This window comes from Leucoraja erinacea, chromosome 5 (genome assembly GCF_028641065.1).
Source record: "Leucoraja erinacea ecotype New England chromosome 5, Leri_hhj_1, whole genome shotgun sequence".
Lineage (NCBI taxonomy): Eukaryota > Metazoa > Chordata > Chondrichthyes > Rajiformes > Rajidae > Leucoraja > Leucoraja erinaceus.
The window spans coordinates 78,452,201-78,471,485 of record NC_073381.1 but is presented as its reverse complement, the minus strand read 5'-3'; the positions used below and the strand labels follow the sequence as shown (position 1 = coordinate 78,471,485).

Genomic DNA, 19,285 nt, shown 5'->3' with positions numbered 1-19,285 from the left:
TTATAAGCAACGTAGTCATTATTGATATTCGAGGATGAGTGTATTCGTTTTTGGCGTCAGTGTAGCATTAACAGGGATAATATTGCAGTTTATGAGGTGCTGGGACAGTTGTCCAATGACATACCTCGTTCAAACGAAGATATTTAGAAGGCAATCATTTTAATCGCACAGAGTTGCTGCAGAGTTCCTCAGGTCAATGTGTTGCACCCATCTTTCTTCAACTGCTTCATCAGCACCAGAGACCTGGGTTTGATCCTGACCTCGGGTGCTGTACGCATCAGTGCTTCCACACCTCAAAAAAAATTCCTGAAATAGAATTCCAAATTACCTGGAATTTGATGGTATTTCCCAGCCCGGTGAAACGGCGTCCCTACCGTGGCACCGGTGCCATTTTCAATTATGACGCGGCTGCCGGGCCTCCCCAACTGCGCAAGCACGGATGGTCGTAAATAAACAGGTACATACTTTTTTCCCACAAATCATCCCGCAGGCCTGATTGAATCCCTTCACGTCTCCCCGCACGTGCGCAGTGGGCCCGGTATCCACGCGTGCACAGTTGGAGGCGGCAGTCTCACATGCGCAGTTGGGGAAGGCTTACCGGGCGGGGAGATTTCGTGAAATTATTTTATTTCCCTAGAATTACCTGAAGACAATCAGAGTTTCCCGAATTTCGGGTAATTTCCTTCAAAGTGCAAACACTGCTGTGCATGGAGCTTGAGCATTTTGCCTGTGGGACCACGTGGGTGTTGTCTACTTTCCTCTCACACAGGGATGGCACGGTGGCGCAGCGGTAGAGTTGCAGATATACAGCGCCAGAGACCCGGTTTCCATCCTGACTGTGGGTGGTTTGTACGTTCGCCCCGTGACCATGTCCGTGTACTCGAGTTTCCACCCAAACTCCAAAACTAACGCTATCCTACCATACAGTGTTACCACTGCACGGGGTGATCGCTGGTCGACGCAGACTTCATAGACCAAACGGCCTGCCCGAATGGCATGCTTCCACATTGTCTCTCTCAAGTACTAAATCAATCGTTTTCTCTCAAGCATCAGTACTGGGGATGTTTCCTCATGGTTGCACAATATTAGATCCATTTTCAATTCCTCCGATACTGAAGCGTCCTGTGCCTAGGTTGAGCAGGACCTACACATGACCAAGCTTGGGGAAATGCAAATGTAACATTTAACTCAGCTGCCAGTCAATGACCAGTGTCAATGAAAGACTTAACTTAACCATGTCCCATGACAGTAAATTCTACTACTATCACCGTCTATGTGGACAAGTCTAAGTGCAAAGGCAACAAGACGGTCAAAGGTTCCTTTCTTCCTACCTTGACTCATGGTTGCCTCTTCCAATCTCTCCCATTTACAACTGTGACACTTCTGACTCCTTAGGCATCTATTATTACAGCTTCCTGGTGTCAGTCAATAGGTTCATCTGCACCTCGGGCATCTGATACTGTCTTTTCAAACCTGTTGTGTTGCTAAAAGTAAGAATTTCATTGCTCCAATTCAGTACATTATAATTAAGCATTCTTTACTTCTTACTTTAGCATGTACAACAGGAGGGCTTTCCACTTCTTCCCTATGCAGAGACTAACCAATCCCCTTCCACCACACCCTCTTGTTCTCCCAGTTCTTAGCAAATGATACCTGTCTTTCACTTGGAAGAAGGATCCCAACCCAAAACGTCACCATGTTCTCCAGAGATTCTGCCTAACCTGCTGAGTTACTCCAGCACTTTGGGTCTTTTTTTTGGTGGTAAACTAGCATCTAGCAGTTCCTTGTGTTTCGGTACCTGTATCTTTGAGATATGTGGAACATTCCTTACTTCAGTCGTATTTCGGCCTTCTACCTCTCCTCCTCCTCAAGAGGGCGCATAGTAATGTCACCAGGATTTCAATAACAATACCCACTAAACCGCTTGACCTACTAAGATGATACACGAGAAGTTGGTACTCAAAAGTAGCACAATCTCCAAGAATGCCTCAAAGTCCATACATGGACAGATATCACTACTGCTGTTGGGTCGAAAATCCACATCTCCTCACTTAACAGCACTGTAGGTGTATCTTCATCATGTGGACTGCAGTGATGTAAACAGAAAGTTTAGACAGCAATAAACGCAGATCTCATCTAATCCCAATCTTCCCTACATTTCAATAACGTAATGCGTATATATTTATTACATTTACATGACAATTTTCTTATTAAGTAAAATAAACCAAAGGAAAGATACTTCTGCAGCTTCTTGCAATACTTTCAGCTCCAGGTTTCCCCCCATAGCAACTGTCTCATTTGATGAACCCATGATTAACCAGCATATTCTACTCCAGCTTCTAATCAAAGGAAGAATAAAACAAATTTAATACAAAATGCAACTTCACATTTCAGGGCACATATCCAATTCGCTGTGGAAATGGAGACCAGCAAAAGGATTTTCAATTTGTTTTTGTTTAAATTATGCTTAAAATATGTGTCTGTGCAGTTTGTTCATTTTTGTTTATTTATCAAGAGTAAAGGTTTAAATAAAAGAATCAACTTTCCCTGATATAACATCACCGAAAATCGTGATATTAGATTAGATGTGAACTCTTATACGTCGGCAGGACCAAACGTAGACTGGGCGATCTTCTCGCTGAACACCTTCGCTCAGTCCACCTGGACCTACTTGATCTCCCAGTTGCCAAACACTTTAATTCCCCTTCCCATTCCCACACTGACCTTCCTGTCCGTGGCCTCCTCCATTGTCAGAGTGAGGCAAATCGCAAATTGGAGGAACAGCATATTTTGCCTGTGCAGCTTACAGCCCAGTGGTATGAATCTTGATTTCACTAACTTCAAGTAACCCCTCTCTCCATCCCTCCCCCAGTGAAGTCGCACCAGGTTCCTGTTCTCACCTAGCAAACAGCTAACAATGGCCTGTTTCCTTTATCATCATTACTTTTTGCATATCTGTCTTTCATTTGTTCAATATCCCTCTACATCACTGTCTATATCTCTTGTTTCCCTTTCCCCTGGCTAGTCTGAAGAAGGGTTGCAACATGATATGTCACCCATTCTTTCTCTCCAGAGATGCTGCCTGTCCCGCTGAGTTACTCCAGCATTTTGTGTCTATCTTCGGTTTAAACAGAATCTGCAGTTCCTTCCTACATGTTAAATATCATTTCAGATATTTTATCAGAGCACAATTATGGACGTTTACAACGTTGGTCTGTGCAGGTGCGGAAACAACAAAGCCAACAAAACAACCAGTAAAACCTTTTCTTTAAAAAAATAATTAACTTTCCCTGATATAATTTCCTAAAAATTATATTAAATATCATTTCAGTTTTAAATATCATATTTAAATAGGGCAGCACAATGGTGCAGCGGTAAAGCACTAGGGACCCGGGTTCGATCCTGACTATGGGTGCTCGCCCCGTGACTGCATGGGTTTTCTCCGGGTGCTCCGGTTTCCTGCGATAGTCCGTACATGTTTGCAGGTTAATTGACTTTGGCAAAATCATAAATTGTCCCTAGCGTGTGGGATAATGCTAGTGTAAAGGGTGATCGCTGGTCGGCGCGGACTCAGTGGCTGAAGTGCCCGTTCCGCACTATACAGCCCCCTCCATAATGTTTGGGACAAAGACCCATCATTTATTTATTTGCTTCTGTACTCCACAATTTGAGATTTGTAACAGAAAAAAAATCACATGTGGTTAAAGCGCACATTGTCAGATTTTAATAAAGGCCATTTTTATACATTTTGGTTTCACCATGTCTATATTGCAGCTGTGTTTATACATCATTCCCCCATTTCTGGGCACCATCATGTTTTGGACACATGGCTTCATAGACGTTTGTAATTGCTCAGGTGTGTTTAATTGCCTCCTTAATGCAGGTATAAGAGAGCTCTCAGCACCTAGTCTTTCCTCCAGTCTATCCATCACATTTGGAAACTTTTATTGCTGTTTATCAACATGAGGACCAAAGATGTGTCAATGAAAGTCAAAGAAGCCATTATGAGACTGAGAAACAAGGATAAAACTGTTAGAGACCAGCCAAACCTTAGGCTTACCAAAATCAACTGTTTGAAACATCATTAAGAAAGAGAGCACTGGTGAGCTTACTAATCGCAAAGGGACTGTCAGGCCAAGGAAGTCCTCCACAGCTGATGACAGAAGAATTCTCTCTATAATAAAGAAAAATCCCCAAACACCTGTGCGACAAATCAGAAACACTCTTCAGGAGTCAGGTGTGGATTTGTCAATGACCACTAGCCGCAGAATGTCCCAAACATTATGGAGGGCGCTGTTTCTCTAACGTCTAAAGATTATGGCAGAATATTAAAACAAAATTACATCTGTACACAATTATGGATGGTTGCAATGGATGGACAATGCAGTTTTGCAGAAACAATAAATAGAACAAAATAATAAGTGACCTTGCAACAAACTTGAGACATTTGTTTTTTAATTAATAGACAAAAAGATGCAACAAAGTTTTCCTAAAAATTACATAATCCAAAAACTTCATCAGAAAGGAAGATGGTGTCTTTTATTGCCATTTATTGCAAATGTTTACATCAAGGCCCCTATAATTTAAAGGGAAAACATGAGACTATTTGAGTCAAAAAAGGGAAATGGAGTGAGGCGTGCGTTTAGGCTTACATGCCTATCATGTTAAAATTAAATCAAATACATAGTTTTAGTGGGGCAGGGTGGTAAGATTTGTGGAGAAATCTTTATTCACTTTAATTAACGTAAAGTTGGTCCATGCTTTCAAAATCCGTGGTACTCAAAATAAACATATTAAATAGGAACTTTTCATTTCCATTTGGCCTGCATAGTCTGGATTAAAACTGAATTAAAAATAAAGCTCTTCAAAAAACTGTACGATCATTTAATCTCTGTGTTTATATATAAATTAGCCAACAACCTGCAAAAATGGTTGAAAGTAAATGGTTCTATAGGTTTCAGAGAACTTTCAATTAAACCAGCTTAGTTTGTGAAATAAAGCAAAAATGTGATTCTTCTCCACAGAATAAATATTTGATTGTAATTTCTTGCAAAATAGGAACTAAAAGCTGGAGTACAGTAATGCAGTGCTCGAAAACAGTCGGAAATAACTGAAACTTTGGAAATGTAAAGAAAATTAATAACTGCGCTTAATAAGTCAGGATTTTTTATTTATTTTTACAGTTTGCCGAGTTGAGAAAAAACTAATAATGTTAGAGAGGATTTGTACCCTTCTGTCCCAGAGAGAATAGACTTGACATCAGCTTATGCAGACCTGCAAAAACAATGATTCTGTATTTGAAACTTTTTACAAAGACGCTGTGTTTACAAATCGGATGTTTACAAAGCATGGTTTGGTCGCTTCGGAGGCGGCGGTGGCATTAGCTCAGAGTCCATATCCAGAGATTTTTTCCGTGTTTCTCTTTGGGATAGCATTTGATTCCTTTCAATGAACTCAAAGAGGTAATCTTTTGTAACTGGGTTCTTGATACTGTTGCAGACAGCTGGGGAAAGAAGATGGGAATCAGACATTTACAACGGTGTCCATTATGCTTCACAATACATAACCACATGATTGCTATCTATTTAATTCCTATGTACCCTGATGTCATAAACTTATAAAAGGACATTGTCCTGAAATTAACCTCATAGTTTGAATATTTTCTGAATACTTCAAAATAATTTATTTTGTCCTATTCCAAAATGGTCAACAGAAAAGCAATGGAGGCACCTACCTTGATAATCAATGGTGGAATGAAATAAATGCTGAATTATTGTTGAACATAACTAAAGCCAGTCACAAATCAATTTCAACTCTTGTCTTAACAGCTTATGCAAAAACCCAATTCCTAAAATTTATGGTCAACGTTCAAATTTATAAAGTGGATCTAACAGTGAGTTATAATATTATCTAAATGCATTTGAACAAAGGTAAACTGCAAAAGATACTTGAGAAAACTTCAACCTGTAAACAGACCTTTTTCTCCTAATCAATAAAACACCCAATTAAAAAATTCCTGGGTTAACAAGTTGTTAATGTACTGATCCAACATGATCATTTAAAATAAAATTTGTTATGAAAACAGATTTAAAACAAATTGCTAAAACTTTTTTATTCAATTTATAGATATCTCCCTACACAATTGTACCAATTGTAAACTTCTAAGTGTACAGTTTTATTGCTGATAGATCTTAGTTTATGATCTGCCTTTTGACAAAGTAATTTCAACTTGGAATGATTCTCCCATTGAATAAGTAAATAACATTGTCAGAGATACAAGGCTGATTCGTCTGCTACTAAATCCTCCTGATCTTCTTTCCGGCTGCAGATTTTATCCACATAATAAAAAAAGAATCCCTGGCTCTAGGCTACTTGGATATCTACTTCCACTCTTCTTAACCTGCGACAGCAGTAGTAATTATATTGTGTTCAGCAGTTCATCACGTTGTACAGCACTCCCCGTTCATGCATTATCGATTATAGTTCTGCACCCGCAGTACATAATTTGCATTATGTCAGCCAGCAATTCTTATAACACCAATAATTTGCTCAGCGGGTCAGGCAGCATCCCAGGAGAACATGGATAGGTGATGTTTCAGGGTGATAATATCACCTACCAATGTTCTCCAGGGATGTTGCCGTTGAGATTCACCAACATTGTCTTTTTGTTTGAAACCAGTCCTTGTTTCTACAATCATAGGCACCAACTTGTTTACAATCAGCTGAGAAGAGGAAGCAAATAGTAGCGTAGACAAAGAGAGCCGTAAGATCATGTGATAGGAACAGAATTAGACCATTCGGCCCATCGTCTACTGCGCTATTCAATCTAATGCTGATCTAATTCTCCCTCTCAACCCCATTCTCCTGCCTTCTCACCATAACCTGACATCTGTACTAATCAAGAATCTATCTATCTCTGCCTTAAATATACCCACTGACTGCCTCCACAGCCTTCTGTGGCAAAGAATTTTACAGATTCACCCCCTCTGACCAAAGAAATTTCTCCTCATCTCCTTCCTAAAAGTATGGCCTTTAATTCTGAGGCTATGACCTCTAGTCCTAGACTCTCCCACTAGTGGAAACATCCTCTCCACATCCACTGTATCCAAGCCTTTCACTATTCTGTATGTTTCAATGAGTCAGTGGATGTTATTCCTTGGATTTCAGAAGACCTTTGATTGTCTCCGCTGTTCCAGGTGTCAACGTCTCTACATTGGCGAGGCCAAGCGCAGGCTTGGCAATCGTTTCGCTGAACACCTCCACTCAGTCCGCCTTAACCTACCTGATCTCCCCGGTGGCTCAGCACTTCAACTCCCCCTCCCATTCCCAATTTGACCTTTCTGTTCTGGGCCTCCTCCATCAGAGTGAGGCCCAGCGCAAATTGGAGGAACAGGACCTCATATTTCGCTTGGGAAGCTTACACCCCAGCGGTATGAATATTAACGTCTCTAACTTCAAATAGCCTAGCTTTCCCTCTCTATCCCCCCCCATCTGACTGCATTCTTTCCTTGTCCCACCCCCTCCCCTGGGATCAGTCTGAAGAAGGGTCTCAACACAAAAAGTCACCCATTCCTTCTCTCCAGAGATGCTACCTAACCCGCTGAGTTACTCCAGCATTTTGTGTCTATCTTCGATTTAAACCAGCATCTGCAGTTCTTTCCTACAAATAGATACAATCATTTCAAACTCAAGTACAATAGATAGTGCAAAATAGAATATATTTAGTTGTAAGAAATGTCTTCACCTCCAGTGCTGCATGCTAGACAAGCTGTCTGACAAATTTGGTGAGTTGGAACCAGGTGCTGTTAGCATACATGTGAAAACAGACACTGCGAAGTAAAATGATATTGTTGAGAGGCAGAATGTGATGGGAAATAAAGAGGCAGACGTGGCAATCCTTGAGGGACAGCAGAGGAATTGTTAAGTGAATAGAAGCCTTTGCACCCTTTGGCTTCAGTCTAATAGTTAAGGAGAAGGCTCCAGAGTGTGGAGCATTATTAATCAGGAAAATAGTGAAGAGGTGCTGGGATGATGAATTATCTATGCCTCCCCCCCTCCACCATTCTTAGTCACGTGTGTGATCAAAAATATGAAAAATTGTGGAATACATCTCTCCTAATTCTGAAAGCATTACAAGTATAATGATTTGTAGTATATATTATTCATATTTTTTTTCAAAGTTTATCAAGTGAAATTTTCATGTTATGCTGACAATGTTTGTTTAAGGTCAGAGGTCAAATATGACTGGTCACGTGTGTGACCTCACAGGGAAGCATTTCTTTCATAACTCATTTTTATCTTACAAACTGAATTTTACAAAGCTAGAATGTTTATATATTTAGCAGACATGCATTATAGTTCTGTAGGTAGGAAAATAGCAATGAACAAGACTAATCTCTTACATTTTGTTTTAATGCATTACTTTGTGTGAGGCCACCTGGTCACGTGTGTGACATTTGGGTTCACTTTCCATAGAATGGCCCTACGGCACAGTCACGTACAATGTTAAGAATTTCGATAAGAACCTTTGCAGAACTGGGTCAAGTAACAAGGGAGCTGTTTGTAATTTAGACAGTGAGGTTCTGGGAAACACGAGTAAAACTATGAGAGGCTTAGACATATGTGCAAGCACCTTTGAGAGGAAAGGTGGAAATGAGATAGAGATGGATGGACAGCAGAGTAAGAATTAGATTTTTTTTTAAGAGAAAGGTGATGTTGAAAGATTTGATCGTGTGGGGATTGTTAACAATATATACTAACAATGATCCAGCATAGGAAGTTAGGTGGTTACATTTCGTCTGGCAACTCATTTTGTGGAAATGGAGTCAAAGGTGGAGAAAGATGGGTCCCATGGTCAGGATGAGATGGGGCAGGTAAAGGTGGGGGAAGATAAGAAACACAAGAAACTACACAAATTGGCGTTGGTCAAAATCTGAGAGTTTAATGGCCTGAAGAGGTGGTGGGAGGGAAGCCACAGGATGTATCATTAAAATATTTTTCATTCTAACTAACCGGCAAAATTGTCAACAATGGCACTTTGTACTGAATGAGTGAGTGGCAGCTTGTGTCTACATTTACAATGAAGTTTACCAGCTTTTTAAAAAGGTAGAAGGTGGAAGAGAAATTAATTAAAAGGAGACCTACCATTAATAATTGGCTTAATTGGTGCTTTTATTTAACCCTTGGCAATAATGTGGTTTTACTGCACTGCCTTTAGAAGTGCAATTACATTAAATTACCATGTTGCATTAAACGGAAGACTGGAGGAAACGCTTGCCCACATATCATCCCTGTGCACAAACATTCTCCAACCCACTGACTGCATCTTAATTTGAAACCAACCACATTCAATGACTAAACAGACATGAGTCACCATTTGAAATTCAAGGAGCTGCATCTTGAAAATAGAAACTGCAAACACGGGGGGAAATAGCAGCAACTGCATATACGTGTGTTGGGAGTTTATCCATATTTCCAGCAGGCACTGTGTCGGTATGTGACTCATACCCACTGAACAACAAAATAGTAAGAACTCTTGGACCTCGCTGGTTGTTATGTTCATCATAGTAATGGCCCTAAAAAAGAAAATCTAAATTTCTTTAAAAATGTAATGGTATTGGAAATGTATGGATACCAACAACTTGAGAGCAATCCTCAGCTACTATCTACCTCATTGGAGACCCTCGGACTATCTTTGATCAGACTTTACTGAACTCTATCTTGCACTACACGTTATTCATGCTATTCCCTTTATCATGTATTTGAACACTGTGGATGGTTCGATTGTAATCATGTATTGTCTTTCCGCTGACTGGTTAGCATGCAACAAAAGATTTTCACTGTACCTCAGTAGATGTGACAATAAACTAAACTCAACTCCAATTTTATCAGTAGAAATACACATCAAGTGGCAACAGGAGACCGGCAGAAGGTAATTGAATAAAATAGAGGATATAAACGTAAAATCAGAAGAATGATACTCATAAAACTTTATGTTTGCTTAATTATGGAGGTCTTTAGCGAAGCAGATTTATATTTTTTTTAAACGAGGGCTTATGTTCAAATGCAAAATGCAGAATGGTGAAGTGGTAACGATTAGGGCAGGGATGTGTTGAATGCACTGAACTTTTTTTTCGATAAAATTAACATTATGACGAATACTGTACATAGATAATGTCTTTTCCCAGCATTTTGTTTTGAAACTGTTAACTTTTCTTGAATTTATACTCTAGCAACGCAAACAAATAGTTTGCAAGCCACCCACTGTTGAATACTAGAATGGCAGTGAATGCGTAAAACAATCTATACATTCCAAAAGGTGGAAGGATATTGAGAAACAGCCCCATGTAGATGGAGGGGTGCAGGGAAAGAAATAATGACAAAAGGAAAAAAAAATAGCATTGAGAAAGCTGAGAGGATCAGCGTTAGAGTATTTATGATGAAATGCACGAAGCATTCAAATATATTGGGAAGCTTGAGTCCACCACATTCCATCCTTGATTGTGTGCGGATTCCTATGCTGTTCTGTGAGCCCTATGAGCTGGATCTAACTCTCGCTTGAATACATAGTTGTTGAATATGCCTCATGCTGCTACATTCATTTTACTGCTGCAATATGCCTCATGCTGCTACATTCATTTTACTGCTGCACCTGCCACACTGCTCACTGAACTATAGTTCATCCACTGAACAGGCAATGACAGGAGAGTGAGGGTGGTGTCTGGCCATCACTTTACAATGTGCTGGAATACATAGCGTGCTGCTCTGCTTGTGGCCTACGCCGCCTCACGGACAGGAGGTGTGAGATATTAGACGCTGGAATCCTGAGCAAATAAGCGATAAAAGTATAGAGGGGCATGCACAGAGTAATGCCAGAGATACCTGCAAATAAAGCACCGTCACTGAAAGTGTCCACTGGGTAGAGAGGGGGGGGGGGGGGGGGGAGGGAGGAGAAAAGGGAGGAGATAGGGGGGGGGGGGGGGGGGGGGGGGGAGGGGGGGGAGGGGGAGGGGGGGGGGGGGGAGGGGGGAGAGGGGGGGGGGGGGGGGGAGGGGGGGAGGGGGGGGGAGAGGGAAAGAGGGAGAGAGGGGGGGAGGGGGGAGAGGGGGAGGGAGGAGGGAGAGAGAGAGGGGAGGGAGAGAGGGAGGGAGAGAGGGAGGGAGAGAGGAGAGAGAGAGAGGGAGGAGAGAGAGGGAGGGAGGGAGAGATTGAGGGAGAGATTGAGGGAGAGATTGAGGGAGAGATTGAGGAGGAGCAGGAGAGAGAGAGGGAGGGAGAGAGAGAGAGGGAGGGAGATAGAGGGAGAGCAGGAGTGGGGAGAGGAGAGAGCATGAGAGGGCGAGGGCAGAGCATGAAAGTGGGCGGAGCATGAGAGTGAGAGGGAGGAGCAGGGATGGAGAGGGGGGGGAGGGGAGAGAGAGAATGCATGTGTGTGTGCGTCCACAGGTGAGCAAGCATGCATTCAGATGTCGCCCTTCGCTAATAAATAAGTAAGCTTACTCACATTTGCAAATTACCACAAAGAATTGAAATTCACGTTGCTTTTGCAAAATATGTCTGGATTGTTCGCAATTTAACTGGGCCAGTGGTGTGAATGATACTGCATTAAACGGCAGATTTGTTTTCAATGTTATTTAAAACTGGTATGAGTAAGATGCAGATTTAATACATTCCAAACAGGGTCAAAATGAAATTCTGTAAAATGCAATAATGCCAAGTATAAGTAGAGAGAGATCAGAGGAAAATACAATAGAAATGATGGGAAAATTTCACATAGGAAACAACCAAGATGGCAATAAAAACAAGAAAGTGAAGCTAATAAAACATGATGAAAAAATAGCACTCAAATCAAATGAAACAATGAAATAATCACCAGGCAGGTAATAACCAAATAAAATGAGCAAAGGAGGGCTACTTTGAATTCTGGATAAAGAAGTTATCTTGTGGAAATTGTTTGAATGATTAACTAGCTTAGATTTTATAAAAATAGCAAAAGATTCAGAAGCATCTCAGAAGATCTCAAGGATGCAAACATTAACCTACAACTGCAGCGGCAGATTTTTATATAGTTCAAGAGATCACCGCCCTCTAGCCACTAAAGTAGACTACATGATTAAGGAGAATATCATAATGTGAGCTCTCCATGAGATCTTCAGAGCTTCTTCACAGATAAATCTTCATAACACAGTCTTTTGATTAATAGATTCTTTATTGTTGAAGAAAAACAATAAGGAATACATCCGACCTTCTTCCGACTCATACACTATAATCTTCGTCAAACTCCAGCATATCGCTTTAAACTTTAGAAACTCCTCGTGTCTCCGTTACACTTCACATGATCAAAGGGAATGCCTTCCTCATGTAAGTCCCAAACTAAAACTAAAAACTAAGCTTCCGCGCAAGAAACTTAGCTCCAAACACGCCCTAGAATATGTACCACCCACATAATAATGGGCAGCCTAAAAGTTAAAGCCACATGCCATAATTAATGACACACAAAATAAGCCAAATGGCCACTACATACCAGGCCCTAATTGTTCCGAGTATATAACAAGGCAATTATTAATAAACATCAAAAAAGTAGCCATGAAGGCTTAACATATCTAAAGCAAAAAGTCAGGGAATTGAACCCCGGTTGGCTCCCCGTCGGGGAATTGAACCCCGGTCTCCCGCATGATAGGCGGGGATACTAACCACTATACTAACGAGGAAAATAGCATGCATTATATATCAGCAATCAGAATTCTTCATCGACTCATCCATCTTCACTATCGCCTTCTAGAAGCAAGCATAACGTGATTATTGATCTTATTAAAACAATGTTTTTATTTTTAAGTCGTATCGTGCGCACCAAACCCTTAAAATCAGGCATGATAGCTAATATATGGTCCAACACACAACAGTCCAAAGCTTTGATAGCATGAAATGTCTTCCTCCATGTCCGATTAACTCATGGATGTGTTGTAACATCAACGTTGAGGTGTGAAATCCTTCACAAGAATAACAGGATTTTTAGCAATAAAGTTCACTGTTAGGTTTGATTAATTTCCGGATCATTAGCACAGATTTCAAATCCCAGCTCATGCGTTAGCCATTCTCTGTCTGGCTTACAGAGAGATTTTAGTTCATTGATCCATCTCTTATCGCTTAAGAAGCGGTTCGCTGTCAGTTCTCTGGAAACTTCATCCTCAGGATTTTCTTTTGTGTTAACATATTTAAATTGTGCATCATTAATAACTCCCAATGCTCTTTCCATTGGCAGATTGTCTTTGTCCAAATCCAACTCTCTGGTTTCTTTAGCTCCATCATCTAGTGGAATGCTTTCACAATTGTCGCTGATCCACTTGTCAAGTGTGAATCCTCCCTTATTTCAAAGGGAAGTCAGATGTTCTTCTGGTTGAATTGCTTCCTGCTTAATAGACATGGATTTTAAGCAATCATCCATGTAGAAATGATTCTTCAAAGAGATTCTTACTTCATCAAATTTAGTATTCTCGCCAAACTTGCGTTTCAAATTCTGGGTACTTTGCTCTGCCTTACGACGATTATTCGGCAGATTAACACTTTCCTGTTTGAAAGGTAAGTCCAGACAATAGTGTCCGTCAATCTTTACTGAGTAGTTCATAATATCCATGAACTTTAACTCTTCATTCGACATCTCTTCCAATTCCTTATTGGTACTTTCTTTAAAGTCATGATTGTATTGTTTTATCATCAGCTTTTCTAATTTATCAGTAGATATTTGATTAACAGCAATGGCAGGATAGTTCTTCCGATTCCTGTTTTCGTTATTTCTTCTCAAGGAGCCATGGATAACCCATCCAAGTTAGGTTTTTGTAGCATACGGTCCATCACCTTGGCTCCGCACAATCTGTAAAGGTTCCAATGCCTTCAAAACATTTGTTCCGATAAGTAGGTCAACACTAGAATTTATTTCAGATATCTTGACATCCTTCAGGTAGGGCCATTATTTCAAGTCTTCATGTCTAGGTATATTTTGACGACCAACAGGCATGGTTACATGTGTAAACACTTCAGGTATTGGTATAAAATTATCTTCATCCTGACTGGATATCTCCATACTTGTAATGTAATGACTCATGCTCTCTTTATCTTCAGTCATGGTACGCAATTGAATCTTCGTCTCTTCTGTGATATTCAGTCTTCTCGTTAGGTTTTCTGTGCATAAGGTAGTCGAACTCCCATGATCCAAAAAACATATGTTTGCAACACTGTATTCGTCTTACTCTTCCTCACCTGTACTGGTAAGATTTAAAAAAATACAAGCTTCAACCCTGGCCCCAATATGAGCAGCTACTTGAGGCGAGGTGATAGCATCTCTAGTAGTTGGCTTCTTCTTCAGTTCCGTTTGCTCCGTTCTTCCTCTTCTACTTTCTCTGGTAGTTCTTCTTCTATTTGTTCCGGTTCTTCCTCTTCCCAGTGCTCTGGTGTGTTCTTTTCCGTATGAAGTGCTTCAGGATGATATTGCCTGCACTTATAACAAATTATAGGACTTACAGTCTCTCACCATATGTCCTTTTTTCAAACATCCAAAACAGATTTTCTTCACTATCAAGAAATCCATCTTTTCTTCATGTTCTTTCACCTTGAATCTTCAACACCATCTTATGGTGTGACCAACTTCATCACTTAACAAACAAAATCCAATTTGCTTGCTAGTAGATAGAAACATAGAAAATAGGTGCAGGAGTAGGCCATTCGGCCCTTCGAGCCTGCACCGCCATTCAATATGATCATGGCTGATCATCCAACTCAGTATCCTGTATTGTCTTCTCTCCATACCCCCTGATCCCTTTAGCCACAAGGGCCACATCTAACTACCTCTTAAATATAGCCAATGAACTGGCCTCAACTACCTTCCGTGGCAGAGAATTCCAGAGATTCACCACTCTGTGTAAAAAATGTTTTTCTCATCTCAGTCCTAAAAGATTTCTCCTTTATCCTTAAACTGTGACCCCTTGTTCTGGACTTCCCCAACATCGGGAACAATCTTCCTGCATCTAGCCTGTCCAACCCATTAAGAATTTCGTAAGTCTCTATAAGATCCCCCCTCAATCTTCTCGAGACATGATTAAACAGGTCCTGGCAGATTGCCAAGTCTTTAAATTGAACAAACTCTTCCAGTTGCTCTAATTTTGTTTTGTCAACATTTTAATCAGAACAATAACAAACTGAGATTGCTGCCAACATCTCTCAAACATCCACGGGCCTAACAATAACGTTAGTTCAGAAGGAATGTGTGTTATCTAGACTTCAAAACAATCCAAGGTCAGACGTCTCCTTTCTCCAGACAGATTGGAAAAACAATTATTTGGCTATCTTCCAAGCTAGTGGCTCGCATTCAGTTATCTGGCTCTTCTTATAGAAGCCGTTTAAAATTAAAGCTTTGCAGCTTCAAAATTCAAAGAAATAATAGTCAATATCTACTCATAATTTCTTGATAATGTCTTCGGATCTTCAAATAAGACGTGTCGCTGTTGATAAGCTGGGGAGTGTTGTAGAACAGAGAGACTTCGGAATACACGTACACAGTTCCATGAAAGTGGACAGGGTGATGATGAAGGCTTTTGGCACTCTGGCCTTCATTAGTAAGTGCTTTGAATATGGATGTTGGAAGGCTGCATTGCAGTTGTACAAAATGATGGTGAGGCCACATTTGGATATTGTAACCAGTTTTGACCATACGTTTGTAGAAAAGTGCCATTAAGCAGGAAAGATTACAGAAAATATTTACAAGGATGTTATCAGGATCCAGTTTCAGTTGAGTTTAATTTATTGTCACGTGCACCCAGTGAAAAGCTTGTATTGCTGAGGAATTGTCAAGGGACTGAGTTGTAGGGAGAGGTTGGGCAGACTAGACTTGATTCCTTGGGCCGTAGAAGACTGACTGATGATCTTAAGGAGGTATATAAAATCACAAGGGGGAATAAATAGGGTGAATGAACACAATATTTTCCCCAGGATAGGGATATCAAGAACTAAAGGGCATGGATTATGGTGAGGGAAAGGATTTCATAGTAATCTGAGAGGCAACTGCTTCATAGCACGGTGGCTCATATATGGAACATGCCATGAAGCAAAGTGGTTGAGGCAGGTACAGTAACACCATTTAAAAGATATTTGGACAGGTACATGGATAGGAAATGCTTAGAGGGATGTAGGTCAAATGCAGGCAAATGGCACTAGCTCAAATGTATATCTTGGTCGGCATGGTTGAGATGGACCAAAGGTCTATTTCCATGCTGTATGATTCTGTGACACCTCCATCTCTCCCCTCCCTATGGTCCAGCTTGCCCAAGTATTTTCCAATGTTCTATAGATTCAGGAACAGTTCCGGTGGATTGGAGGGTAGCTAATGTTATCCCACTTTTTAAGAAAGGAGGGAGAGTGAACTCAAGGAATTATAGACCAGTTAGCCTGACATCGGTGGTGGGGAAGATGCTGGAGTCAATTATAAAAGATGAAATAGTAACACATTTGGTTAGCAGTAACAGGGTCGGTCCGAGTCAGCATGGATTTACGAAGGGGAAATCATGCTTGACTAATCTTCTGGACCTTTTTGAGGATGTAACTAGGAAAATGGACAAGGGAGAGCCAGTGGATGTAGTGTACCTGGACTTTCAGAAAGCCTTTGATAAGGTCACACAAAGAAGATTAGTGGGCAACATTAGAACACATGGTATAGGGGGATGTGTACTGACATGGATAAAAAATTGGTTGGCAGACAGGAAACAAAGAGTAGGGATTAACGGGTCTCTTTCAGAATGGCAGGCAGTGACTTGTGGGGCACCGCAAGGCTTGGTGCTGGGACCGCTTCTATTTACAAAAATATATTAATGATTTAGATGAAGGGATTAAAAATAACATTAGCAAAATTGCAGATGACGCAAACCTGGGTGGCAGTGTGAACTGTGAGGAGGATGCTATGAGGATGCAGGGTGACTTGGACAGGTTGGGTGAGTGGGCAGATGCAGTTAAATGTGGATAAATGTGAGGTTATCCACTTTGGTGGCAAGAACAGGAAGGCAGATTATTATCTAAATGGTGTCAAGTTGGGAAAAGCTTGGGGACCTTGTTCATCAGTCAATTAAAATACGCATGCAGGTACAGCAGGCAGTGAAGAAAGCTAATGGCGTGTTGGCCTTCATAACAAGAGGAGTTGAAGTTCATCTGCAGTTGTACAGGGCCCTGGTGAGACCACACCTGGAGTATTGTGTGCAGTTTTGGTTTTTAAATTTGATGAAGGACGTTCTAGCTATTGAGGGAGTGCTGCGTAGGTTCATGAGGGTAATTTCCGGGATGGCTGGACTTTCATATGTTGAAAGAATGGAGGGACTGGGCGTATACTCTGAAATTTAGAAGGATGAGGGGGGATTTGATTGAAACATATAAAGGGATTGGACACTCTAGAGGCAGGAAACATGGTCACGGTGTTGGGGGAGTACAGAACCAGGGGCCACAGTTTAAGAAAAAGGGGTAGGCCATTTAGAACAGAGGCGAGGAAATCTTTTTTACCCAGAGAGTTATGAATCTGTGGAATTCTCTTCCTCAGGAGGTTGATTCTCTGGATGCTTTCAAGAGAGAGTTAGATAGAGCTCTTAATGATACTGGAGTCAAGGGAGAAGGCAGGAATGGGGTACTGATTGTGGATGATCAGCCATGATCACAGTGAATGGCGGTGCTGGTTCGAAGGGCCGAATGGCCTACTCCTGCACCTATTGTCTATTGTCTATCTCATTGTTTTAAGAGAATTTCCGTGATATACCACTAAATTGATTTATATACTTTACCTTGGAAGCAAGTTAAATCTTGTAAAAGATCATTATTTTGGAATTCAGTGAAAGCAAAAATGCATAACTGATTCAGAAGTGAGAACATGATATCATTGTAGAAAACATAGGAAAATATGTGCAGGAGTAGGCCATTTGGCCCTTCGAGCCAGCATCACCATTCAATATGATCATGGCTGATCATCCAGAATCAGTACTCCGTTCCTGCTTTTTCCCTATATCTCTTGATTCCTATAGCCCAAAGAGCTAAATCGAACTCTCTCAAAAACATCCAGTCAATTGGTCTCCATTGCCTTCTGTGGCAGAGAATTCCACAGAACTCTCTGGCTGAGGAGATTTTTCCACATCTCAGTCCTAAATGGCCTACCCCGTATTCTTAAACTGTGACCCCTGTTTCTGGATTCCACCAACATCGGGAACATTCTTCGTGCATCTAGCCTGTCCAATCCTTTAAGAATTGTATATGTTTCCATAAGATACCCTCTCATCCTTCTAAATTCCAGTGAATAGAAGCCTATTCGATCCATTCTTTCATCATATGTCAGTCATGCCATCCCAGGAATTAACCTGGTGAACCTACTCTGCACTCCCTCAATAGCAAGAATGTCCTTCCTCAAATTAGAAGACCAAAATTGCACACAACACTCCAGGTGCAGTCTCACTCAGGCCCTGTACAACTGCAGTAGGATCTCCTTACTCCTAAATTCAAAGCCTCTCGCAATGAAGGCCAACATGCCATTAGCTTTCTTCACTGCCTGCTGTACCTGCATGCTTACTTTCAGTGACTGATGTACAAGCACACCCAGGTTTTGTTGCACGTCCCCTTTTCCTAATCGGACACAATTTAGATAATAATCTGTTCCTGTTCTTGCCACCAAAGTGGATAACCTCACATTTATCCACATTATCCATGCATCTGCCCACTCACCCAACCTATCCAAGTCACCCTGCAGCCTCATAGCATCCTCATCGCAGCTCACACTGCCACCCAGCTTTGTGTCATCCTCAAACTTGGAGATGTCACATTTAATTCCCTTGTCTAAATCGTTAATATATATTGTAAATAACTGGGGTCCCAGCCTTGAGGCACCCCACTAGTCACTGCCTGTTATTCTGAAAAGGACCCGTTAATTCCTACTCTTTGCTTCCTGTCTGCCAACCAGTTCTCTATCCATGTCAATACCATGTGCTCTGATTTTGCATACGAATCCCTTGTGAGGGATCTTGTCAAAGGGTTTTTGAAAGTCCAGATGCACCACATCCATTGGCTCTGCCTTATCCATTCTATTTGTTAGATCCTCAAAAAATTCCAGACTAGTCAAGCATGATTTCCCCTTCATAAATCCATGCTGACTTTGACCAATCCAATCCATGCTGACTTTGACCAATCCCGTGTGCAGTGAACTATGTAATAGGGCCGTATCTTTTTCTTTTCTTGAGCTAACAAAATGTTTAATTTAAACAGGATCTGGAGG

At 41.1% G+C, this 19,285-nt stretch overlaps 1 protein-coding gene and 1 non-coding gene across 3 annotated transcripts in view; both read right to left on the bottom strand.

Moving 5' to 3' along the window:
• Positions 1-4,438: 4,438 nt before the first annotated feature.
• The window catches only part of rngtt (RNA guanylyltransferase and 5'-phosphatase), a 270,693-nt gene continuing 255,846 nt past the window's right edge, over positions 4,439-19,285 (bottom strand). For both annotated transcript variants that reach the window (XM_055636039.1, XM_055636038.1), the window contains one exon: positions 4,439-5,503. In XM_055636039.1, the coding sequence (XP_055492014.1) occupies positions 5,340-5,503 (164 nt within the window). In that variant the 3' untranslated portion in view covers positions 4,439-5,339. The remainder of the gene's footprint in view (positions 5,504-19,285) is intronic.
• trnad-auc (transfer RNA aspartic acid (anticodon AUC)) lies at positions 12,639-12,710 on the bottom strand. The gene has a single exon. It is a non-coding gene; the product is annotated as a tRNA-Asp (tRNA).